Consider the following 26303-nt stretch of genomic DNA (forward strand, 5'->3'; position numbering starts at 1 on the left):
CAGCTCCATTCGCCTCTGTCATCTCTCCCTATTGGTTTTTATCCTTTGTGATTATACATCCGTTTGTATATCTTTCTCTCTCTCTAGACAAGACATGACCTTTGTGAACTCAAGGAGTGCAACTTCGTGGTCCGCTGATGGATTCCCAGAGACCATCCACACAAAGCAGGTAGTCAACAAAAATTTGCTAAATGTGTGAGTAGATGAACAAGTGATGCGGTCAGAACTACAGGAAGAGATCTCTGGAAGAACTGAGGTCTGGTAGTGGTGGTCTGGTGGAGGAGGCAGGAAGGGCCACCCTCATCTGCTGGGCAGAAATGTTAGTACAGGCTGGAGACAAGTTCCAGGGTCAAGAAGACAAGTGTCCAGGGGATGAAAGGACACTTCCGAGGCTCTGCAGCATAGCTGAAAGAGTATAATGAAACTAGAACCTCTGCATTTTAATCCCAGCCCCATTCGAGCTGTGTGATGCTGAGCAAGTTCCTTAACCTCTCTGTGTCTGATCTCCCTCATCATCTGTCAAGTGGCACCAACATTTTAGGGGTCTGTGTACCGTAAAGAGTTATATGGCCTCAAGGCTCTGTCGGTCCAGGCCTGACCGGTTGGTGGACTGACGGTGGATAACAGGAGTGGGAATTTCAACTCCCAGGGAGTCGACAGGATTCAGGGGCTGTTCGGCTCTAACCACCTCTTCAGCGTCTCTACGGCAAGGGAGGCTTTTGAGGAGATGAGTTTTTTAATTCTCAGCTTTTCACAAAAATAGCCTCCACGCGGAGCCCCTGGTTTCAAGCAGACGATTTCTTTGTTACTCAGCGACTGGTGGGTGGGTGGGTGGTGCGGCTGCTCATTTCCTGAATGAACAGCTGTGCCCTCTCTTGCGTGGGGGATAATCATCCCAGCACTTCACACTGAGGCCCAGCCTCCTCCATTCACTGCTCCCGGCTGCCTGGCGGCTCAGGCACCCATACTGGCAGCTGGGAGGGGCCTGCGCGAAAGAAACTGGAGACCAAGGGAGGGGGTCAGGTCCTCAGCTCTGGCCTTGGCCTCACCTGCAGCGGGTCAGGCCTTCAAGGCCTCCTAGCCTCTGGGCCTCTGTCCTTCCTCTCTCTTCCCTCACCTGTTCTGCCACACCTGCCTCCTCTAGTCCTCTGCAGTGCCAGTGTGCACACCGCCCGAGGGCCTCTCCCTGCTGCGCTTTGTCTTCTAGATTCTGGCAAAGCTGGCTCCTTCTTGTCACCCGGAGCTTAGAGAAATCCTCCTTGGCACTCCTGGCTGCTGGCCCATGGCTCAACCATCAAGAGGCCAAGGTGACCAGGAGGAGAGCATGCCTTGGCACCGACATTCCCAGCCAGGTACTGACACTGGTTCCGATGGCTCAGGTGTGGTGGATGGGGTCCTGCAGACTGCGTGGGGAATGATTTCCAAGGTGACAATAGGGAAGTAGTTTCCGCAGATGGGACAGGTGTCCACTGTGGCTCCAGCCCTTCTTCACAAGGGCAGACTGGTGTGTTTGAAGGACACGGGTCCAGAGGTCAGGACTCAGGCTCCTGTCCCATCACCCTGTCACTTATGAGCCCTGTGACCCCCCAAGATCACTCCAAGCCTGTTTCTCCATCCAGGAAAGCCTCTGGCAGAAGCTGGTGAGGGGGTGCCTGCGAGGGCACTTGGAGAACTAGAGAAGAAGGAAGCAGAGCCTGAAGGGCGGAGGGAGCTTCCTCATGGAGCCCTTAGATCAGAGCAGGGGTCAGGGCACCACTTATGCCAGCACTTCTTGTCCCATCAGGAACTGAATCTCATTGTTCTGGGAGGTATGGTTGGTGCTCTATGCCCTCGGGTCCAAATAACCCCTTTAACCAGTTGAATGGCACAGGCAAGACCTTCCTCCTCACTGACCCCTTTCTTTGCCCATAAAATAAAGTATTGGAGTCAGGCCTGGTGACAGGCAGCTATAATCCCAGGTCCTCAGGAGGCTGAGGCAGGAGGATCGCAAGTTTGAAATTAGCTTGGGCAACTTGGTGAGACCCTCAGCAATTTATCAAGACCCTGTCTCAAAAATAAAGAGCTGGGAGTGTATCTCAGTGGTGAAGCACCCCTGGGTTCAATCTTCAGTACCAAAAAATAAATAAATAAGTAAAATTATTGGGTGGGCGGTGGTGAGGGCAAAGCACATTTCCTGGACGTAGGAGGACTTCGGTGCATCTCGTGTAGCTATTTTATTAGTTGTTTTTAATTTTCATGGTTGTTTCCCTTTCCACTCCCATCTCTTTATTTATTATTAATTTACTTATTTTTGCAGTGCTGGGGATTGAACCCAGGGGAGCTTTACCACTGAGTCACACCCTCAGCTCTTTTTATTTGATTTTAAGACAAGTCCTTACTAAATTGGCCAGGCTGGCCTCAAATTTATAATTCTCCTGTCTCAGCCTCCCGAGTGGCTGGATTACAGGTGTGCCACCACAAGTGACTTCCTTCTTAATTAACTTCTGCAGACCCTGTCTCAAAATACAAAATGGGGGGATAAAAGGTTGGGGATGTAGCTCAGTGGTTGAGCCACCCTCACACCCCAGGGTTCAAATCCTAGAAAAAAGAAAATGTCATCTGTCCAGTGGTATTAAGTCAACCCCAGGGAGAGACTTCCTTCCAAGCCAAGGCTGAGGGGAAAGGATGGAGGGAGACAGAGGCCCCATTGTGGAGGCCCTGGGCTCACAGATGCTGTTGTATTTGGGCCCCAACAATCCTCAGGGGAGACTCAGAATGATAAGGGGTTGGCCAGGGACACACGGTGTTGGCTGAAATTCAAAACCAGCGCTGGTCTGGTGTGGAATCCCAGGCTTCCTTTAAGGGCAGGCAGCTGTCCTCAGGGCCCTGTGCCTGGACTGGGTCAGTCCCCTCTGCTTAGGGCCTGGCAGGGTGTGAGTGTGAGTGTGAGTGTGTGTGTGTGTGTGTGTGTGTCGAGCTCTTGACTCTTTCGGGGTCCTCACAGTCCAGTCCCACAGACCATCTCCAGGGCTGCTGTGTGCCAAAAAACTGCACTCACGGACTTGCCCGCCTCTGCTCCAGCGCAGGGCGTCTCGGAGTCAGCAAGGGGACAGGGCTGAGCACCATGCGGGTGCTAATGGAGGGAGGAGCATCCCAGAGAGGAACGTCTGGGAGTCCCCGGAAGGCCTCCCCTGGCTGGGCCTCCCTTGTCCCAGACAGCCTCCTGCCCGCCGCCGCGCACACCACACCCCCCACCCCCGTCGCCCTCTAATTGCCAGGAGTGCGTCGCAGCGCGGTCCCCAGCTCTTCCTCCCCTGCATTCCTCCGCGGCTACCCTGACGGGGCAGGGCAAATGACACGGTGGCCCAGCCATAAACGCCACTTTCCCAAACAAGAAGCTTGAGGCGGGACGCGGCGCAGTCACTCCCCGACGTGCCGGCTCGGGAGGCGGCGGCAGGGCCCGGTGTCCCTTTAAGCCGGAGTACACACTGCCGGCGCCCCCGCCCGTCCTGACGTCAGCGGGACGGCGTGCGAGTGAGTGAGGGGCCGCCGCACAGCGACTCCCGCCGCCGGCGCGCCAGCTGCCGAGCCGCGCCTGGACCCAGCTGCCCGGAGAGGTAAGGGAAGGGCCGGGCGGCGGGCACCTGCGCGGGGCACCAGGCGGGCAGCGGGGCCGCGGCGGCCGCTCAGCCTGCAGGAGGCTGCTGGGGACGCGGGAGCCAGCGTCCCTCCTCCCCGGCCTGTCCCCTTGACCCCCGAGGGAAGCCGAGGCTGAGCGGCCCGGCCCGGGTGTCTGTCCGGCTGGGAAGCAGGGGCGGCCTCCTGCCTGGGAACCGGGGAGGCTGGAGAAACCAAAGGCGAAGGCTGCAGCGAGCATCCTGGTCTCTGCCCCTGGAATCTGGGCGAGGACTGGGAGGGACCGTCGGGGGCAGGCAGACAGTGGACCTGGAGCAGCGATTGTGTCGGACCCCATTCCCCTGTGGATGGGGATAGTGGTGTTCATTGGCTTGGAGAGGTGGCTTCTTGTCATTTTCACCTTGGAGCCACCCCTCCGGGAGTCCCTGCCTCTCCGGAGCCGGCCGGGCTCCCTCTGGCTTCCCCACTCGCTGGGCACAGCCCTACTCCCCCAGCGCAGGGTGATAAGCCAGGGCCTGCAGGGCCACTGCTGCTTTGGGATGCAGGGAGTCAGGGTGGCCTTGACTGGCATCAGACCCCGGAGGGGCCTGGCCCTGACATGAGGAGACAGGGTGGAGATAAGGGGCGATGCTGGCTGGCACCCACGAGGAGGCAGCAGGTCCTGCCAGGCTGCCAGCCTGCAGGCTCTTCCCAGGGAGAGGGAGGGAGACCAGAGAGAACAATAATAAACAGAGGGGGGATGGCGGCACTGGGGGAGGGGAGGAGGAAGTGTGCCTGGCGGGGGTGGGCGACCTCTGAGAGCCTGGCACAGCTCTGCCTATGCCCTCCAGGAGGGGCCTCTCCCTGGGAGGAGGGGGAGCCTGTTTCCCAAACCTGACTGCATCCCAGACGCCCTGGGTCTCCAAATTCTGAATGTTTCCTCTTTGCAGCCTCCCCGCCCCCATCTCCGTGAAGTCCTTTCCCAAAACATCTGTTTTTCATATCTGCCAATTCTGACTTGTCTGCCCCTACCTCCAAAAAAATAAATAAATAAAAGGCATGATGTGCAAACAGGAACTAGCAGCTCATGGGCCTGGGAGGGCCACAGGACAGTTTTGGCCACAGACATTTATCCCAGGCCTGGAGAGAGATGGCTGGACAATGTTCATGGATGCCTGCTGGTCAGGGGGCCTCTGGGGGCCCTGGAGGAACCACAGAGATGACTGGTGGAGAGGGGACATCGGTCAGTCCAGGACACCCCCCAGGGCGGCACCCAGCAGAGGGCGCTCTGAGCTTGACTGAGCTGGTCACGTCCATGGGTCGCAACCTCGGTGGCTAGGACCCAGAGCCTTGTGGGAAGAGTGCTTGGGACAGATCAGATGTTTGTGCATGCTGCTCAGCAACATGGGGGCTCTTCCTCTGTCTCAAAGCCAGGGAAATAACTGATAGTCCCAGGGCGTGGGGGACACAGCACACTGGAAAGCTCCAGGCTCTGGGCTCACACTGATTTGCATTCAGTGTGACTTTGATCAGTCTGTTCCCCTCCAAGGGGACTCAGAAGGGGAAAGTGACTTGCCCAGGATCACGCGGCCCCGTGGAGGTGGAGCTGGGATGGCTCTCCTGGTGTGGTCCTAAAGGTTCCCCAACGCTAGTCCTGCCAAAGAAGCCAAAGGCCTTCGACGCAGCCGCCCAAGGACAGCCTGGGCGAGGACAGGGGCAGGGCAAGGAGGCACTCAGGTCGTTCAACACTAATGTTGGCTGGGGCAGCCCCTGTGCACACCAGGCATGCATGTAGGCACACACACACCGCACACACGCTGGGGGGGAAGAACCAGGTTTAATTAGGTCACCTCCAGCTGTAGGAGCAGCTTTGACACTGGTATTTTAAGGAGTGTCTGGGAGGCTGGGGGAGGGGAGCAGCCAGGCAAGCTTCAGCTTCAGTGTAGTGGTCCCAAGGTTGTGTTGTCACCCTACAGGGCGACGAAGCCCCCAGCGTTCAGCAGACTCTTCCACTGCCATCCTCGCTCTCCCTGTCCTTTCTATTTTTAAGCAACTGTATCCATTCCTCCCCATCTGCTCCCCATGATGGGGGCTTGGGGTGGGGATGTTTTTATTGGGGGAGTTGTTTTTAATCGTGGCAGAGTTGGCGGGTGACTCACCCAAGGTCAAGGTCTGAGTCAGCGCAATGCCAGAAATAGAACCCCAAGTCCTGTCTCCCTAGCTCTTCCACACCCCTGCTCCTCCTTCTCCAGGGGCAGCTGGTCCCCCTGCCCATCCCACCCAGGACCTTTCTGCACTTTGCCCCAGACACCTCTGGGGTACCGAAGGCACCCTCTGAGCACCCCTGCCTCCTTGGAGCCCCCCTCCCTCCCCTGAGCCTGGGTGTGCTGACAGCGATCTGCGCACCGGTTCTCCTGAGGACTAGGTGAGGAAACGGGATGAAGGGTTTGGCAGGTGGTTGATAACCAATAGGTGGTAGCAGGGATTCTCACTGAGTCAGGGCTTCCCACACTGAACTTGAATCATGTCTGTTTCCCACACTGAACTGGGGCCCTCCAAGGGCAGAGCTGTCTTCGTGTTTGTCCTGTACCTGGTACTTCGTTTTATTTCAGTTACGTGTGTGTGAAAAAACCAGGACACTGGTTAGGAAATGTCAACGTGGGGTCTGCCCCTTATGTATATTTTTGACAACATCAGAGGAGAGTTGAACGACCTTCAGCCATCTGGAACAGCCATGATTCATATAGATGGAGATAAAGGTGAAGCCCAGAAAGAGACACGTGCTAGTCCCAGGTCACACAGCACTGGGTTTGCTCTCCCAGATTTGCCCTGGAGTGGAAGGATCTTTACAGTTGGGAAACAACCAAAGCAACCATTTCTACTCCATTCTTTTGGAGGGAGCTGAGAACTGGAGCAGAGCCCCAGTTGGCTATGGTCACCTGTTCCCAGGGCTGAGTCGCCATTCAGAGCGCCATGTCTCTGTGACCCTGCATCACACCTTGGGCTATCTCCAAGTAGTCCCGACACTGCTTTTGCATCCCTGAACCCTCATTGGCAGATCAGAGTCCCTTGGAGTTTGGGTTTCATGTGGGCAGTGAAGATGAACGTGGCTGGAGGGTCAGAACCAAAGCCTGTGGCCAGGGAGATACCCTCTTGGGGGGACACTGCCCCTGGGCCCCTCCCCGAGCAGGGTGCTGTGATCAGCTCACTTGACAGATGAGGACACTGAGACCCAGGAAGGGAGGTCCCTGAGCAAGCGCTGCAGAGCTGGGATTCGAACCCAGCGGCCCAGCGGGCTGCCCTCCTGCTGCCAGCTGCTGGTTCTGAAGGGCATTATTCCAGACCCTGAAGCCCCCCGGACAGGCCCCAGATCCCTCAGGGGCTGGCCTTTACTGGAGTTGAAGCAAATCTCTGTCTCTCTGCTCTTAGGGAGTTTATTTTTGCCTTTAGTTTCTCAGGGAAAGTTCTTTTTGGGAAAGTTCCAGCCTCAACTCAGCTGAACCAGGAGCAGAATTGGGCTTCATAGGCAGAGCACTGGCTAACTGTCTGACAAATCTGGGCTCCGTCACTGACCTGCTTACTATGTGACCTTGGGTGAATCACTTAACCTCTCTGAGCCTCAGCTTCATCTGTAAAATGGAAACAATTGTAATTTTAGCCTTTTGGGGCAAGTGGAAGGCTTTAAAAACTGGAAATTAGTCTCTGTAAAGACCTGTGTGGTGAGGGGGTGAGGGGGTGAGAGGGTTCGGGCAACAAGCGCCTCCTCATTTTCACTTGCCCTTTTTGGCAGCGACACTCCGGAGAAAGGGTCTGGACTGGAGGCTTGCTCTGCATCCCCTTCCCTCCACCCTCCCCTCCCAGGCTGCTGGTGTCCTGCAGCTCCTCCAGTGTCACCCAGCAGGTCAGCAGCACCCCAGGGCCTCGCACAGGACTCCCGACTCCCCACTGCAAGGCCCCAGGGTCGGCTTGTCCTGACCTAAATCCTCGCTCAGACATGGTGGCCCTGATTGAGTGACTGAACCTCTCTGAGCCTCGGTTTCCTTGTCTGCAAAACGGGGTCAGAGTGGCAGCAACGTCAGAGCGCCGGCGGAGGAATCCAACAAAAAGAGAAACAGGCTGGGGTGGTAGCTCAGCTGGTAGGGCGCTTGTCTGGCATGCACAGGCCCTGGGTTCAATCCCCAGCACCACCAAAAAGAGAGAAAGGAACTGGATGTGTAAGGGGCAGGAACCCGGCAGGGCAAGTCCCAAGGGAGCCAGAGGGTGAGTGGAGGGCCGCTGCCCCCACTCCCCAACACACCTCCAATCCTGAAACAGCCCCTCCTGGGAGGAGCGAGCCCCTGCAGCACCTTCCCAGTGCCCTGCCTCCATCCCCTCCATCCTGAAGACAGAGAGAGGAGGCGGGGTGGGAGGCGGCAGGGTGGACAGCCCTGGCTGGCAAGGAGGACGCTGCCCAGAGGCTCTGCCCTGAGGTGCCTCCTGCCTTCTTTGGGGAGAACCCTGTAAGGCCTGTGGCTTCTGTTGCTCTTACGCCCCCTGCTGCTGCTCTCTCAGCTGCTTCTAGGCCCCATCCTGGGAGAGGAGGCAGGGAGGCTGTCCTCGCCCTGACCCTTCCCACTGCCTGCTTAGCGTGGGGTCTGGAAGCCGTGGTCACCTGGTTGGCCCCAGCACACCCCGGCTCAGTGTCTGCATCTCCCTGGTAACCACTGTGGACTGCCCCCTCCCCTCCCCCCAGGACCTCCCAGCACTGGCTGTCACTGCCAAGCAGTGGGGAGACCAGGACGCCCTGCTTTCCAGACAGAGGGAGGCTTCTGTCCCCACCACCTACCATCCTTTGCCCAGCTGGGGTAGGAGCTATCCAAGGAGGGCCTGGCATCTAGTGCTTCCCCAGATGGGTCATTTTGGGGAATTTTGCTGCCCATCTTCTCTTTTTGGTAACAGCTTTGTTGTGACATTATTTATAGGCTTTACAATCCACCTGCTTAAAGAGTGAGGTTCCAGGGCTGTGGTGTGACTCAGGGGTAGAGTGCTTGCGGGCATGCATGAGGCCCTGGGCTAGACCCCAGCACTACAAAAGCAAAACAGAAAAGTGTGCTATGCAGTCGATTTTGGTATATTCACAGAGTTGTTCAAGCATCATCACAATGAATTTCCAGAGGACACACTTCCGTTGCCCCAAAAAGAACTACCCATGGGCTGGAGCTGCAGATCAGAGGTCGAGCGCTTGCCTGGCGCTCCCGAAGCCCTGGGCTCCATCTGCAGCACCACAAAACAAGCAAGCAAGCAAGCAAGCAAGTAGGAATCTACCCATCGGTGGTCACCACGCCTGCCCCCCACGGCCCCTCTTCTGGTCATTGCACATGAATGGAGTCATGCCACCTGTGGGCTTTGTGACAGCTTCTTGTGGCACGTTTTCAGGGTTCACCCCCGTGTGGGTGTGAGTTGAGACTTCATGGGTTCTCACGGGTCCTACTACAGGGCTGTACCTCAGTTTGTTCATTTGTTGGTGGACATTTGGGTTGTTTCCGCTTTTGGACTTTTTGAATAGAGTTGCTGTGAACCTTGGACTGAAAGTTTTTTTTTAGTAATAGGAGGACATGATTTTTAAATTTTATTTATTTATTTTTATGTTGTGCTCAGGATCAAACCCCGGTGCCTCATATGTGCTAGGCAAGCGCTCCACCACTGAGCTACAGCCCCAGCTCCGTTGACTGAAAGTTTTTCTGTGGTTGCTTCTCTCTCTCTTTGACACTTTACTTTCTTTCTTTTTCTTTCTGCCGTGCTGGGTATGGAACTCAGAGCCTCATGCATGCCAGGCAGGCGCCCTACCACCAGGCCTCATCCCCAGCGGTTTTCTTTTCTCTAAGGGGCCCGTGGCTGGGGATGTGACTCAGTGGTACAGCGCTTGCCTAGCCTGTGTGAGGTGTTGGGTTTGATCCCCAGCACTGCAGAAAGGGGGGACGAAGTGTATTTTATCCAGGCAGGAGGATCCTTGAGCCTGGGAATTCCAGGCCAGCCTGGGCACATAGCAAGACCTTCTCTCAAAAAAAACAACAAAAAAAGAAGGAGCCGGGACCATTTCTCAGTGGTGGAGCCCATGCTTAGCATGCATTCCCAGCAGCAGCCAGTCTATCAATTTGAAAAATAAAATGGGGATAAAAATTCCAAGCCCAGCCCCACTGACTCCCAGAGTGAGTCCCGAGCTGAGAGCCCCACAGCGCCTCTGCAGCTCCCTGGCTGGATGGGTGCTTCCCCGCCTCCACCCCCAGGGATGGCAGAGCCAGCTCATCATCTTGGCCCAGAAAATTCTCACTTGCTATGTGATTTTGAGCAGAAGCCAGGAGACTTGCTGCAGTGACAGGGGTGGACCAGTAACTCCCGGGCCCTGGAGCCCTGTGAGGTGGTGTCTTCCTGCCCCTGGACTCTCTATTCCTGAGAAGTCATGACCAAGACCCACCACAGCCTCAGAGGGAGTGAGGCAGGGCTTGTCAGCCCCGTCAAACAGATGAGCAAACCGAGGCCCATGGAAGCGCTATCCACAGTCAATAGCTAAGGGGTGGCAGTGCAAGGGCTCTCCTGGACCCAGGGTCCCTCCCAGCTCCCCTGGGCCAGCTCTTTTCCCTCCCAGGTTCCACAGCAGGTTTAGCTGGGTTCCAAGACTTCCTGACCCTTCTCCTCAGTAGAGGAACACATGGGGGGTTTTCTCAAGGTTGCCTGGGCACTGGTCTGTTGACTGGGGATTTTGGTTAATTAGCATTTATAATATCAGTGTGTTGGGTTCCTATCTGAGGATACTGGCGCATGATCATTTGACCCTCAGCATCCTCCCATGACATTACCGACCTCTTTCGTTTTTTTCTTCCTCTTTTTTATGGTACTAGAGATGGAGCTGAGGGCATCACACACGCTAGGCAAGCACTCTCCCACTAAGCTACACCCCCAGCACTTCAGCTCATTTGGAGAGGCAGAAACTGGGCTAAGGAAAAATAGCCCACATTCCCAAGAGCTCATGGTGCACTGGTCCTGTCCTCCTCTCTCTCTCTCTCTCTCTCTCTCTTTCTCTCTCTGCAGTGCTGGGGATCAAACCCAGGGCTTCCCATGCTAGGTCCTGTTCTAAGCATGTATTTCATCCTCAGAGTAACCTTTCTATGAAGTAAGAAACAACCCATGCCCAAATTATAGAGCACATGGTGTCAGAGGTCCAGAGTGCTGATCAAGGCCCCGGAGCAGGTGGGTGGAGGGGCCAGGATTCTAACCATGCTGCCAGGTCTGGAGCCTGCACTCCTGCCCACCATGTGGGATCCCCCAGGGAGGCTTAAGTGCACTCCTGCCCACCATGTGGGATCCCCCAGGGCGGCTTAAGCTCACCAAGTTGTAGGTGACCAAGTTGAGATTTGAACCCAGAGCTATGAATATGAAACAACTCAAATCTTGGCCAGCCTACACTCCACCTCCCCGGCCCCTGGAGTTAAGAATTGGACTTGGGGCTTATATGGCCACTTTTGTTTTGTTTTGGTGCTGGGGGTGGAACCCAGGCCTTGCACATGCTGAACCTGTGCTTCACCCCTGAGCTGCACCCCAGCCCCGACATGACCGACGTGACCGCTGTGTCCTCCGGTGAGGACAGAAGCCGTGCTGCATCAGCAGCAGGCAGGAACTGCCCTCCCTTCTCACGCCCTGTGTCCAGAGCTGGACCCAGTGGTGCTCACCTGTGCCTCCCTCTCTCCCTTGCAGACGGAGCCTGTGGCTGGCAAGGCCACCGAGCAGGGCCAGGCCGGGCCCTGCCTGCAAGGACGCCCAAGCCCTTCACCGGCCCCTGAGCTGCAGAGCCCACCAGGCTCTCCTGCTGGCCCCACCATGACATCGGAGCCCACGTCACCTCCTGTGGTGCCCCCGCTTCACTCCCCCAAGTCCCCTGTCTGGCCCACTTTCCCCTTCCACAGGGAGGGCAGCAGGGTCTGGGAGCGGGGCGGAGTCCCTCCTCGGGACCTGCCCAGCCCACTGCCAACCAAACGGACCAGGACATACTCGGCGTGAGTACCAGCTCCTGGCCCAGTCTCTGGTCTTTCCCCAGGATGGGGCTGAGCCCGTCCATCCCCACCCTCCATCACCCGCTGTCCTCACCCAAGGACAGAGAAGCTGCATGTGGAGCTTCCAGTAACTTCTGAGTTTATTACTTCATTCCACAAAAATGTACTGGGCTCCTGACAAGGGACCCAGAGATGAGTAAGACTAGAGCCCCATTCCCAGCTGCTCACGTCTGGTGGGAATATGTCCATCCCATTGCCACCTGGCAGGGGTGGGTGAGGACAGCCCGGGTCCTGGGATGAGGGCATGCCTGCTGGGTTGGGAGCTGTGTCTGGTGAAGAAGGGAGGGGTATTCCAGGAAGGTGGAACAGCATGGGCTTCACCCCTGGGGAGGAGTGGGCAGGCTGGACATGGTGGAGTAGGTCATGGACGAGGCCACGGGGTGGGAGGGTGTGTAGAACCCACAGGGAGATAGACTTGGCTTGGCTAGAGGGTGTTTTCTCTTTGGTTTTGGTGGCAATGTTGATTGTCCTGTGTCTGACCCAAGGCTGGGCACAGAGCAGATGCTTAATCAATGGCAAGTGGAAATGAGTGAGGGACAGGGGGGTGACAGCTGCTCAGGAGAGCATGAGCGCTCCCCGTAGGGAGGCCCTGGAGCCCAGGCTGGACGGTCTTCACTCCAGAGTCCTACACAGGAACTGAGGCCAAACAAGGAGGGGGGCGGTGTGGACAGACTTCACAGGCAGGGCCCGGGGAGGGGGCTTAGGGTGGGGCTCCCGGGCCACAGTTCCAATCCCCTACCTTGTCCCCAGGACAGCCCGGGCCTCGGCCGGCCCCGTGTTCAAGGGCGTCTGTAAGCAGTTCTCACGCTCGCAGGGCCATGGCTTCATCACCCCTGAGAACGGGTCCGAGGACATCTTCGTGCACGTATCTGAGTGAGTTCCCTTCCCCACCTTGCTCCTGGCTCAAGGAGGCCTCTTCAGCCTCTGCCCTGGTTGCCTGAGGTCTGTATCCCTTTCTTCCCTCTTGGGTGGAGCTGGGGGCATGTGGAAGGAGGCAGCTGGGCCCGGTGGGAGGGGGCATGCAGACCCCAGAGCCCCAAGAGCCCTGGAATCCTGTTCCAGCCTCATGGGAACCTGAGGGGCTGGACCAGCTCCCGGGCCTCAGCCTGGAAGGGGCCTCCAGGGGGTAGGTAAGGATGGAGAGAGGCAGGTCTAGGCCTATCCCCACTTGCCCCTAATGCCGGGGATGATGGAGGGGGGTGTCCCTGAACTCCTGAGGGCCTCGGAGACCCCTGTGATCTTTCACCCTCAATCCCCAAACAGAGAGGGAGGCACTATGTCTGACTCCCGTTTCACATTAAGAGAGCAGAGGCTCCCCGGCCTAGCTGGGCTGGGGCCAGGCTGCCCTGCAGCCAAGCCACAGTAGCACCTGGAGAGGGGCCTGCTCTTGGGCTGACGCCCCTCTCCTATCTACCAGCATCGAGGGAGAGTATGTGCCCGTGGAAGGTGACGAGGTGACCTACAAGATGTGCCCCATCCCACCCAAGAACCAGAAGTTCCAGGCTGTGGAGGTGGTGCTCACCCAGCTGGCACCCCACACCCCCCACGAGACGTGGTCTGGCCAGGTTGTGGGCTCCTAGGCTGGGGGCAGCCACACCCAAGGGCTGGCAGCAGTGGGCCCCACGCTCCCTCAGCACTGCTGACCAGTCCCTGGGCGGCCTCAGTGTGCACGTCCGTCTGTCTGTCTGTGCTCGTGGCCGTGAGTGTGTGCCTCCACCTACCCGTGACCCGTGACTGTTGTGCGAGCCGGCCAGGAGCTGGGGAGGGGAGGCCGCCAGCTCTGCCTTGGCCTGTCCCTTCTCCCTCCTCCCTGCAACACACACAGGACCCTCTCGCCCTCCTGTCCGCTGTCCACACGTTGACTGAGCTTCTGCGAACCCACATCAGGCTCACAGGGACTTGGGGGACCCCTCTCTTATGAGCTTGCTCCCCTCACTGCTGCCCGCAGCCCTGCTGGGCCCCAGCCCGTCCGGGGCCAGACCCTGCTTGTGCTCCTGCCTCCTGCCCTGGGCTGGGGTCTCTGCCATGGCCTGGACCCTTTCTCTCAGAAGCCAGGCAGGTGAGTGCTTTGGGAGGCCTCCAGTTCCCAGCAGGGAAAGAGGAGCCTTCTCACAAGGGGTTCTCGTTTCACTGGCCAGTTCCTCCTCAGCACCGCAGTGACTCTGAGCCCACAGAGGCCATGTTCCTTCCCCAGGGCAAGGAGCAGGGACAGGCTCCCCAGCTTGGATGGAGCCATCCCCTCTACCCTGTAACTCTGGTGGATGCTTTGCCCTGGGCTCAGCCATGATAGCTGCTGAGGACATGGTGACGGAACCTCAAGTTCCCTCAGGCCAAGCCTGGCCCAGGCACCTGAAAGATGGCCCTCAGCCTGGGAGACCACCAGCCTTGCAACCCATGCCAGATCCTCTTCCCACTGTTGTAGGATGACAGCTCCCACAGGTCCCTGACAGGCCACCAGCTAAGGTGTTCCTCCTCTTGTCCATGCCTGGAGTCTCTCTGGGACCAAGATGCGTGTGTGTGGCCGGGGTAGCCTGGCCTGAGAGGCCAGGTGGGGCCCTACCCTGCACATTTCCTTCTAGAGAGCCCATATATAAAATGGGTATAAAAGGGGTCACAGGCTCAAGGGAGGGCCTGTCAGGACAGCGACCCTTATGAGACCCAATCTGCAAATAAACTTGGGGGCTTGAACGCCCAGGATGAGGGGGTCAGTAACTGTCTAAGTGGCCTCGTAGGTGCCTACACTCCAGGTGAGAGAGCAGTGGGACACCTGCCTCTCACCCCTGCCACACAGAGGCAGGAAGCCAGAGCTGCAGGAGGCGTTGGTGGGCCTCTGCACACCCTCTGAGCTCAGCTTCTCAGCAAGGCCCGTCCTGAGGTAACAAGGACTCCCTGGCCCTCTTGGTGGAGGACTTGTTGGCACAGGAGAACTCCTTGCCCGCCAGGCTTCCCTCCTGTAAGCTGACCCCCTTTCTAGGTGCCCGGGGAGCTGCCTGGGGGCAGTTGGCAGCAGCTCTCCTCCCTATTCTTGGGCCCTGAAGAGCCCAGTCAGAATCCTCCCAAGACCCCAGCCACGGACTCCCCCTCCTTCCTAACACTGGCAATAAACTCTTGACTGTGACCTACCCTGGCCCAGAGCTGCCTTTGTCCTGCAGGTACCCTGGGGAGGACGCGCCAAACTAGCCATTTTGGGGCTTTAACAGATCACACTTCCTGGGTGACCCGGGCAAGTCCTAGTCCTGTTTCTGCATCTGCAAAGCATGTGACTGGAGCCAGTTATCCCCTCAGACACATCGGACACCATGCCTTGTCCTGGGAACTTTAATATATGTGACAAAGTTCTCTGAGATATGCCCTCCCTGACACTGCACCTCGTCTGGGCCAGGGCAGGCAGACAGGGTGGATCCTTATCATACTCTCGCATATGCCTCCTCCCAGTGTGGGCAGATACCTGCTCGGTCCAGAAGTATAAGCAGCAGCTGTGGCCAGAGCCACCAGAGTGGAGGATGGGGACACTCTGGGCACAAGCAGGAGGGGAGCAGGTCTCCCCAGGAGATGACTGGCTGGGGACTGTGGACCTTGCAGGCCCTGGCCCCCATGTGGGCCTTGCAGCGGGTCCTGGGCCAGAGAGGGAGGGGCCCTGGCACCCTGCTGAAGGCCAGGTTCTCCCTCAGGCCTGGGTGGACTCTGGAAGCCACGAGGCACAGGTGTGGGCCTGTCATGCCTCATGGGCTGTCTCTGGGAAGAAAATCTCTCTGCATCTCCGCACTGTGTCCTGAGGGGAGGCCACACTGTGGCCAACGGTCCGGGGATCAGCATAGATCTCAAAGTCATTCCCACCCTGCAACAGGAAGGGCAGAGAAGGCATGTCAGGTGATACCTGGAGGAGGAGTTTCCCAGGTGGATGCCCACGTCAGCAGCCAGCCATGGGGCTGCCCCATAGGAGCTCCCCTGCTCTCGCCCCCTCAGAACCACCAGGAAGTCCACGTTCACAGCCCGTTAGCCCTTCCTTTGACTTGATGTGTGGCACGGGCCCCAGGCTTCCAATCTGCATAATGGGGTTCGTGAGCATGGGTGGTCCTCTGGGGGCCCCAAGAGGTCTGCTCCGTTGCCCTGTGTCCTGGCCTTGACCTCAGGTGCTTTGGGGTGAGGGGAACCTGAGTGGGCCACACTCACGGGGCTGGTCTCGTTCCCAAAGAAATGAATGGTGTCGAAGCTGTCCTGGTCCAGGCTGTCCAGGCAATACCGCTTGTCCCAGCCCTCAGGGAAGACGTCAAAGCTGATCATGCCTCCTGGGGAGGGGAGACGAGGGGCACAGGCTGCTCATTCCTTCCTGAGAGCCTGCTGAGCACAGAGCCAGGGCACAGGACAGACTCGGAATCTTCAGGAACAGTCTGATTTGGGTGGGAAACAGACAAGACCTCTGGAGAGCACTGGGGGAGCCTCAGCCAGCGTGGCCTGGGGAGACCTGAAGTGACACCAAGCTGGGACCTAAGCCACAGTGGGGGTGTCTTGGGAAATGAGCACAGTTCCCAAGGCAGGGAAGGGTGAAGAGTGGCTCAGCAACACTCAGGCTGTAAGAGGCAGGGAGAAGCTTGCCGCCTGGGCTCCAGTGAAGGTCCTGGGTCTTGTCTGGAGTGGGGAAGAACTGGGGGACCCTGTGACCCAGCGCAACTTTAACTGAGCATGGCAGCTGGTCTCCCCTTTGGCCACTGGGCATTGGGGAGGCTGTAGCCAGGGATCAGCTGTGTCAGCCACGTGGCATCTGGATGAGATGCCAGTAGTGGCCGGGAGCTGGTGAGTCCCAGATGCCTCTGCCACAGCCCTGAAACTTGAAAGCAGACTGAGCCTGGGTGGTGTGGGGGAGAAAGCTCAGCTCTGGGAGGGCATGGGGCATTTGCCCAGGCGGAGGTGCTGGGGCATTGGTGAACACTGAGCCCTGGCCTGCTTTGAGCTCAGTGTGCCCTGCTGTGCCCCGAGGGGTGGGCTCCTGGGCTAGGCCTCTCAGGTCCACTGCGGGATGGACATACCTCGGGAGAACCTCAGCCCTTTGCCTGCAAACTCTGTCTTCAGGGCTTCCACAAACTTCTCCCGAATCTTCTCCTTCTGCAGAGGGGAGGGTGTGGACAGAAGTTCAGAAGGCCCACCCCAATACCAGGCCCCGTCCACACAAGCTCACTGGTCCTCCAGGTGGGTCTGACCCTCACTTTACAGGTGAGAAAGCAGAGGTTTAGAGAGGGACTCTGCCTTGTTGAGGGTTGCCCAGCCTCAGCGGCAGAGCCAGGGCCTGATCCAGAAGGACTATGAACTCCTGCCAGATGCCTGTCAACCGGTGTGGGTGGGGTATTCTGAAAGAGGCAGCCCAGGTCCCACGGCACGTGCCCACGTCAGGGCGCCGTTCAGCCTGTCAGCCCTGCCCAAGATAACAGCAAACTGTGTCTCAGGCACCAGAAATGAGTGTGAGGAGACTAGGGAAGAAGACTGACCAAGCAGCCTGTGTTCAAGGCTGGAGGACCCTGCATGGCCTCAGGAAAGGACTGCATTCACTGAGCATGTTCTGTGAGCTGGGCTGGGCTGGGGGATTCAGCAGCACCCAGGACAGCCCCTGCCCCTCTGGGCAGCACCTCTAAACATGGAGCAGGGATAGTCTCTGGGCCTGAACCTGCTGAGACCATGGGGGGAAAGGCAGGCCAGGCCTGGAGGGGCCGCGGGGCACACAAGCCAGCCTGACTGCTCATCTTGGCTGGTGGGCTAGTCGGGTCACAGGAGCGAATGGAAATGAACATCCCTTCCGGCTGAAGCAGCACTGAGCTCCTCGGGACAGTCAGGTCAGAGGGGACTGGCTTGGGAGGTTTGGATACAACATGGGGGACCAAGGGCCACTGAAGATTTCAAGGCATGAACGACTAGTACCACCTTGAATGGACTGGGCAGGGCTGGCACACAGAGGCAGGCAGCGGCCAGCAGCGTGATGCCTGGAGAGGTGGTCCAGGAGACCACAAGAAAAGGCATATAAGACCCCACCTGAGACCCAGAGACAAGCTGCCAGTGCCCCAGGCTTGGCTGCTGTGCAGTGTGGCTGTGGGCAAGTCGTCCAACTCCCTGAGCCCACTTCCTGGGCTAAGCAAGGGAAGGTGATTACTGACCCTGGGTGCTTCCCTCTTCTGGGAAAGCAGAGATGAGAGATGGGACACCCTGCTACCTTTGACTCTGCCTTCCCAGTGGATGTGTGGGCCCCAGGGAGGCCAGAGTCCCCTCCAGAGGCTCTTAACCACTCCAACCAGAAGAGGTCCTATGGCTGTGGCCAAACCTACACTAACCTCTGGACACAGGGTGGGAGCGATGTTGCTGAGACCCACCCGCTCTCAGAGAAGCACCAGCGGGCAGCGGGCTGAATCAAATCTTCACTCTGCAACCCACTCCCCAGGCGACCCTGGGTAAGTCACGTCCCCTCTGAGCCTTCATTTCCACACTCATAGAAAGGGATTCATGCTACGTATTTCATAAATTCAAACCCGAATTTAGGCTGGGGACATGGCTAAGCAACAGAGCAGTGTCCTAGCATGCATGAGGCCCTGGGTTCGATCCCCAGCACTGCAAAGAGAAAAGAAGTATTTCTGAGCACTTGCTGTGTCAGGCCAATGAGTCCAGCAACCAACAAGTCACAGTGGAGCTGAGGGTTTTGGCGAGACAGAGTAACAAGGATGTGAAAAGTAGACGATGCCTGGGGAAAACCTGAAGGGTTGGGAAGGCAGCATGACACACCCTAGGTGTTGGCTTGAGGAAGTAGGTTGCTGGGGCTGCAGGTCATTAGGAAGGGAAACCAGCAAAAGAAGGGGTAAATGTGCCCACACAGCAGTGGCACGTGGTGACCAAAAGACAACTGGTTCAGCTGGACCACCCCCTGCCACTGCCGCCACCGCTGGCCCCAGTTCATGTTACTGAGAGAAAATAGAGGCTCAGAGAGGGTGGAAGACCAGTGTCCTGCAGGCCTACGTGGCATAGTGTGTGGCACCTTGTCCAATTCAGAGAACTCGATCCTCTCCTCCAGGGTGCAGCTGCGGCCAATGGGCGAGATGTTCAGCATGCCATTCCGGAACTCGATGAAGGTTCCGCTGGTGGTGATGGAGGCCCAGGGAAGGAGAGCAGGGAGCCAGGGAGAATGAGAGCAGCCCTGAATTCAAATCCAGCCCTACCTGGGACCACAGTCTCCCTGTACTTCACAGGGGACAAGAATCACCCTCTGCTAAGTCAGGGGCCCAGGGCTGGGGTGCAGCTCTGTGGTAGAGAGCTTGCTCTAGGCCCTGGGCCCCTCCCCAGCACCACCACCTGGGAGAAAAAAAGCCAGGGAACTGAGTATCTCCAGGTTCTACCTGGGGGACCCACACTGTCCCTCCCTCAAGTCCCACGTGCTGGAGCCCAGGCCAGATGGACCTCACCGCTTCTTGGGCAGTCTGAGTAGGGCCATGTAGCTGAGGCAGAAGTTGATCAAGTCCTGCAGCAGTTCTTCTCCCAGGTGGTTCTGGATGGTCTGGACAAGAAACACAGGCCCTCAGGGTGTCCCAGCCCAGGACAGAGGCACCTGTGCAATGCCCCAGTGGGGAAAAGCAGGGTGCCGCTGGCTAGCCCCAGGGGGCACTGACCTGCTTGGAGAGCAGTCGTCCGTGCTTATACTGCACCGTCCCGTTCTCCGCAAACACATAATCGAACTTCTCAATGACTTCAGGGCCACATAGAAGCCAGGGAGAAAGAAAGAGCATGAGGCCAGGGCCCACCATTACCCCGAAGCAAGCAGAGAGGAAGCCTGTACTCCTTGGCCTGGCCTTAGAGCCCATGTGTTCCATCCTGAACCTGCTTCTCCAGCCTCCTCTCCCTCGGTGGCTTTTACTTTCACAGGAGCCAATCACTCCTCCAGGCCTTTATATGTTTCCCTTGAGGTCTTCTGCTCATCTTCAAGATCCAGCTCTTTCCTCTGGGAGCCTTCCAGGACTCCCAGCAGGGGGCGCCATTTCCACTCTATACTCCCACAGCCCCACTGTACAGGGGTCTCCCCTTCTGGGCTTCCTTCTTTCTGTTCCCTGGGCTGGATGCATGGGGGAGTTTTCAGCCTCTGGTTGCCCCCAGAAGCCAGTGGAGTGGGTGGATATGGGAGGCAGAGGGAGCAGGGCCTGGGTGCCAGGTGATCACCTGGTCTATGGTGGGGTGGTGGAAATGGAGATGTAGAAAGGATAGGTAGGAATTTTTGGATTTGCTGATGGGGAAAACAAGAGGATGGGGGAAAAAGGTAAATTCAAAGAAGTTTCTGGTTTAAGGAACTGGAGGTATCTGCTGCCACTGAGCTGAACTAAGGGCTCTAGGATCCAGGTGACTTCCTGGGTGACTTCAGTCTCCATTGTTAGAAATGGGATACCTGGGGCTGGGGTTGTGGCTCAGTGATAGAGCACTTGCCTAGCATGGGTGAGGCACTGGGTTAGATTCTCAGCACCACATATAAATAAGTAAAAATAAAGGTCCATTGACAACTAAAAAATATATTTAAAAAATAAATGGGATAATCATGTCTATTCTTTTTTTTTATTGTAGATGGACAATATTTATTTTTTTATTCGGTGCTGAGGATCAAACCAAGTGCCTCACACATGCTAGGCAAGTGCTCTCCACTGAGCCCCAGTCCCAGCCCATCATGTCTACTCTTGCCAGGATGACCTGAAAGAGTATTAATACCTGGTCATCCATCTATCTATCATTTTTCTTTCTTTCTTTCTCTCCCCTTTCCCTCACCCTCTTCCTCTCTCCCATGCTCCTCTGTCTCTCTCCCACTGAGCTCTATCTCTACCATTTTTATTTCTTTTGCGACAGTCTTGTTAAGCTGCTTAGGTCCTCACTAACTTGCTGAGGCTGGCCTGGAGCTTGAGATCTTCCTGCCTCAGCCTCTCGTGGCTGGGATTACAGGCCTGAGTCACTGTGCCCTGCGACACCCGGTCATTTTCAATGAATCATAGCCATTATTGATATGCCTGCTTTAAGAATGAGGAAACCTAGATTCAACAGGGAGACTTGAGAATGTAAACTTTGAAGGGCAGGATTCTGCCTGCCTGTTCCCAGCTGCTTTCCCAGAGCCCCGCTCCTGCCTGGCCGCTGAGCTCGCTCAACACTTGTTGACTCAGTGAGAGGGCATCTGGGCGCTGCTTCTCCACCCCTACAGCCACACAGAAGCAGTACAGGTCTTGGGAAGTGCCCCGGAGTCTCCCTCCGCCCGCACCCCTGCAGCTGGCTCCAGCCCACTCCTCTACCTTCGTCCCCGTCTCCCAGCTGCTCAGCGATCTTGGCATAGTCAGAGCCGCCCACCACTCCAATCTGCACCCTGCTGCGCAGCTTCTGCAGGAAGGCTGATACCTCAGGGTCAATTTTCTGCAGTGGGGAAGGAGGAAGAGGAGGATGCTGACTGTCAGCAGTGTAGAACCTCCACTTGGCCCCCACTAGTGCTCAGAATCCAGGGAGCTCCTCTTCTACCTGACTGGAGACATTTAGGGACTAAGCATCCTAATGTGAAAATCAGAAATGACCCAAAATTCAAAACTTTTTGCTCACTGACATAATAACACAAGTGGAAAATTCTACTCTTGACCTAATCTGATGGGTCGCAGTCAAAACAGAAGCACACTAAACATACTGAAAATATTGCATATTGACCGAGTTATCCCACTCCTCAGTAAATACCCAAAGGATTTAAAATCAGCATACTACAGTGACAAGGCCAAATCAATGTTTATAGCAGCTCAATTCACAGTAGCTAAGCTATGGAACCAACTTAGGTACCCTTCAACAGATGAATGAATAAAGAAACTGTGGTACATATACACAATGGAATATTACTCAGCCATAAAAAAGAATGACTTTATGACTTTTGCTGGTAAATGTATAGATTGGGAGACTACCATGCTGAGTGAAATAAGCCAATCCCAAAAAACCAAAGGCCAAATGTTCTCTGATATTCAGATGCTAACATACAAGGGGGAGGAGAGGTAAGAATCAAAGTTCAGTGGATTAGACAAAGGGGATGAAAGGAAGGGAGGGGGGTATGGGAATAAGAAAGACAATAGAATGAATCAAACATAACTTTCCTATGTTCATATATGAATACACCACCAGTGAAACTCCACATCATGTACAACCATAAGAATGGGATCCTAGTTAGAATAAGTTATACTCCATGTATGTAAAAATACACTCTACTGTCACATATATCTAAAAAGAAAAAAAAATTGTACAAAATAGGGCCAGGGGTATAGTTCAGTGGTATAGCACTTGTCTACCATGTATGAGGACCAGCACTGAAAAAAAAAATGTATATACATATAATTACCTTCAGGCTATGTAGCAATGTGTATGGGGTGTGTGTGTATGTGTGTGTGTGTGTGTGTATACGAATTTGTTGTTTCCAGTACTGGGGATTGGACCCAGGGGCATTCTACCACTGAGTTATACCCCATCCCTTTTTAAAAATATTTTGAGACAAGGTCTTGCTAAGTTGCACAGGCTGGCCTTGAACTTGTGATCCTCTTGCCTCAGTCTCCTGAGTAGCTGGGATCACAGGTGAGCGACATCACACCCACCTGTATAAGGCAGATATGAAACATAAGTGTTCAGCCCTAAGTCCAATCCCCAGAATATCTTGTTATCTCATTATATATATGTAAATATTCAAAAATCTGAAAAAAATCCAGAATATCTCTAGTCCCAAGCATTTTGGATAAGGGATACTCAACTTGTTCCTTACCTGTTTTGATGTCTAAAACCAAATGTACCTTGGTTCAAACTCTGACTCAAGTTCCTTTTTAACAGCAGGATGACCTTGAACAAATGGTTTTGCCTTTCTTTGCCCCAATGTTTCTTCTGTGAAAGAAACTACTACTACATAGTAGTAACCATTTATAGGGGTCCCTGTTAGAATTCAATGGGATAATGCATCCAAAGGACTTGGAAATGAAAAGCAATGAACTGGTGACTGATGATGTGAAAAGAGTCTCCCAATGAAATGTTAACAGGTTATAATCTGAATTTTCATAATGCAGATATACAAAGATGACAACATCTAAAGTGGGTGACAGTGTAGGGAAATGGGCACTCTCGGATGCTGTTGGTGAGAGTGCAAATGGGTATGGCTGTTTTGGAAGGTAATTTAGCAGGATCCACCAAACTGAGGTATGTTTATAATAGTGAAACAACCTCGAGCAACTTACATGCTTGTCAACAGGAGAATGACACATACCTACTCTGCTGCAGGTACTCAGGTAAGGCAGCCAGTGCTTCAACATAGTAGGGTGCCAAGACACAATGTTAATTACCAAAAGCAATTTGCAGGAAGGCACATATAGCATAATGCCACTTAATTAAAAATAGCCTCACAAAACAATGCCTAATATTTTCTATGGGCAAACAGATTCAGATAAAGGTCTGGAAAGAAGCCACCCTACACAAGCAACCATGCAACTTTGGGGAGAGGGCCAGGCCTGGGATTCTTGTGTGAGCAGAGGGAACTTTAGCTTTCCCTACTATATTCATTCTTTACATAAAAGAATGTACCCTGTGAATACATGTATAATTAAAAATGGGCTTTTGAAAAACACTAAGCACAGGGCCTGAAGTGGACAATAAACAGGGAGTTCTTGTTCAGGTTGTTGTCAATACAGCAAAGGGCTGGGGGAGGCATGCCTAAGGCACCACCAGCCCTGATCCACCACTTTTGTAAGGCAGGGGTGCTGATGTCTTCTCTAAACCCCATCTCCAAGTCAAGGCAACTTGGCTAAAGGGGAGGGGAGAGGCCCTGGGAGGCTAAGACCTGGGTTCCCATCAGCCTGTGCCCAGAAACCCATTCCTACCGCTCCTGCTTCGGGAAGAACCTCAGGGGGCTCTTGTGGGCCCCATGCTGGAGGGTGCAATACCCACAGGGTGGGTGTAAGCGTGCTTATTCATGCAACATTCATTCATCCAGCAGGTGAGGGTGGGTCCGAAGAGTCGCCCACGATGAGAGCAAAGGGAGAACAACTGGTCAGAGGATCTACCCATGGGTTGATTCGGAAGGAAAACTACACTTCTATTCTCACTGTGCCTCAGCATCTCCACTGCACCCACACTCGCCTCTCACCTCCAGGTTTATGGAGCCCCCAAGTAAGAAAAGCAGCCCTCTCTCCCTCCACGACAGGGGGTGGACGGTAAGGCGGGTTAGGGGCTTGAGAAACTAAACGCGGCCTCAGACCTGCAAACTCAGGGGCGGGAGGGCTCCGAGAGCCTCTGGCCCCCACCAGAGGGCAACGCTGACGTTTCGGCGGGTGCCAGGCCTGCCTGGGTCTGTGGCTTCGGAGGCCAGCTTCGACCGCTGGTGCATCCTAGGGCCGAGATGGGTGGCAGCCCTGGCTGGAGGCGGGGGCGTCGCGGGGCCAGGCCTCGCCGTGCGGAACCCTCTCGGGGAGAGACAGCTGGGCCCCCCACTCGGCCACCTCCCTCCAGAACTGGATCCGGCCCCAGCGCCCCCGGGAAGACCAGGGCGCGGACGCCGGGGGGCTGTGGCAGGGGGTGCCAAGGTCCCCTACACTCGGGGTGGTCGGCCCGGGGAAGGCAAGGGCGGGAACTGCGGCGTCCCATACCGGGACCGGGAGTGCCCGCGACCACGCCGCCGCAGGCCCCACCCTTGCCCTCGGTGTCCGCGTGACACTCCGGGCCGGGGCTTCGGAACGTCGGGGCGCTACCTGGCGAGCCGGCGTGAGGGTCCCGTCCACGTCAAACAGGCAGAGGACGCGCTCCTTCCTGCGGGCGCCCTCGGCGGTGACAGCCATGGCTGCAGCTCCGCGCGCCGGGCGGACCGGGAGGGGCCGCACGGAGAGGGGCGTGGCCAGGGCGGGCTCCGGCGGGCGAGGTGGGCGGGACGAGGGCGGGGCCTGAGCCCGCTGGGAAGGCTGATGGAGAGCTCCTGGCGGGGGCGTGGCACGGCGCGCCAAACCGGGCGGGGGCGGGGCCTGAGCCTGCGCCCGGAAGCCGCGAGCGGGGCGCGGTCGGACGGTGGCTGACGCCTAGGGACTGAGCGCCGCGGAGAAGGGCAGAGCAAGGGCCTGCTGGGCAGGGGCGGGACTCAGAGACCCTCGCCGCTAGCAAGAGTTGTAGGGCAGACCCTTTGCCCTCCCAGTCTTGAACTTTAACCTCCTGACGGCTCCTGATACCATTCAGTGCAGCCTCTGGCCGGGTCTGCCCAAGCTGGGCGTGGTGGCTCACGCCTGCAATCCCAGCGGTGCAGGAGGCTGAGGCAGGAGGATCGCGAATTCTAAACAATTTAGCGAGATCCTATCTCAAAATAAAAAATAAAGGGCTGGGGGTGTGGCTTATCGCTTAAACGTTCAATCCTCCGTACCCCCCCCGAAAAAAAAAAAAAAACAGCGCCTGCCCAGATCCCACTTTTTTTTTTTTTTTTGTACTGGGGATTGAACCCAGGGGTGCTTTACCACTGAGCTACATCCCTATCCCTTTCTATTTTATTTTGAGACAGTATCACTAAATTACTTAGAGCCTCTCTAAACTGCTGATGCTGGCCTTGAACTCGGAATCCTCCTGCCTTAAACTCCCAAGTCGCTGGGATTACAGGCAAGTGCTACTGCTCCCTACTTCACTGTTATTTTTTTTTTCTTTTTTATTTTTTCCACTGTTATTTTTATAGTTCTGTCTTCCTATCCTCACCTGACAAGGAAAATAACGTTGAAATGACTGGCCTATTTTTTGCTTTTTGTTTCTGCTTTCTTGGGCTCTTTCCTGTCTAACCAACCTGCTGTTTTAACCAACCTACTGCTAGGCGCGGTGGCCCATGCCTGTAATACCTGGGGCAGGAGGATCCTAAATTTAAGACCAGCCTGAGCAATTTAATGAGACCCTATCTCAAAATAAAGCATAACAATGGACTGGGAATGTGCTCAGAGATAAGAGTGCCCCTGGGCTCAATCCCCAGTATCACAAAAAAATAAGAAATATTTCCTCTGCTCTGCTCAGTGGAACCCTTGCTCCGTTTGGTACCAGAGACTGAACCCAGGGGCATTTAACCACTGAGCCTCATCCCCAACCTTTTATATTTTTGTTTTGAGACAGGGTCTCTCTAAATTGCTGAGTCTGGCTTTGATCTTGGGATCCTCCTGCCTCAGCCTCCTGAACTGCTGGGATTACTGGGGTGGGTCACTGTGCCCAACAAGTGTTGCCCAATTCTAAAATAGAAAATGAGACCCACTTAGATGCTCAAATTTAACTGTTGTAATTCTGTCCCTGACAGCAGTTTGGGTCATGTACACCCACATGTGTATGAGTGACACTGCTGCACACAGTTCCTTTGGTAGGCCTAGTTCATCTTTTGTCTGGTAGTGGTGGTGTCCTATGGAGATCACTGGTGGTGTCCCTATGGAGAGTTGGGAGAACTGCAGTTTGGTTACAGCTAACTTTAAGGATGTGGACAGGTAATCTCACCTTGCTGGGCCTCCGGTTCTTCCTCTACATAAGGAGGATGTAAACCCCACCTGACAGGAATATGAAAGGTGAGATAGTAAAAAGCTAAGCTAGGCGTGGTGGCACATGCTTGAAATCTCTGGCTTG

General features: G+C 55.8%; 2 protein-coding genes across 2 annotated transcripts; one reads left to right on the forward strand and one right to left on the reverse strand.

The window, feature by feature from the left end:
• The first annotated feature begins 3310 nt into the window (after positions 1 to 3310).
• CSDC2 (cold shock domain containing C2) lies at positions 3311 to 14803 on the forward strand. The gene is made up of 4 exons (XM_079141208.1): positions 3311 to 3596; positions 11326 to 11624; positions 12432 to 12554; positions 13099 to 14803. The coding sequence occupies exons 2-4, from the start codon at positions 11449 to 11451 to the stop codon at positions 13259 to 13261; spliced, it is 462 nt and encodes a 153-aa protein (XP_078997334.1). The 5' UTR covers positions 3311 to 3596; positions 11326 to 11448; the 3' UTR covers positions 13262 to 14803.
• Positions 14804 to 14983: 180 nt separating this feature from the next.
• PMM1 (phosphomannomutase 1) lies at positions 14984 to 24586 on the reverse strand. Its single transcript, XM_079141204.1, has 8 exons — positions 24428 to 24586; positions 20972 to 21089; positions 19322 to 19398; positions 19118 to 19209; positions 18694 to 18793; positions 16709 to 16784; positions 15855 to 15970; positions 14984 to 15519 (listed from the first exon to the last, which is right to left on the reverse strand). Exons 1-8 carry the CDS (start codon positions 24512 to 24514, stop codon positions 15397 to 15399), a joined length of 789 nt encoding a protein of 262 aa, XP_078997330.1. The 5' UTR covers positions 24515 to 24586; the 3' UTR covers positions 14984 to 15396.
• Between the last annotated feature and the right edge of the window lie 1717 nt (positions 24587 to 26303).

The sequence above is a fragment of the Sciurus vulgaris genome (genome assembly GCF_902686455.1).
Source record: "Sciurus vulgaris genome assembly, chromosome: 5".
NCBI classification, from domain to species: domain Eukaryota; kingdom Metazoa; phylum Chordata; class Mammalia; order Rodentia; family Sciuridae; genus Sciurus; species Sciurus vulgaris.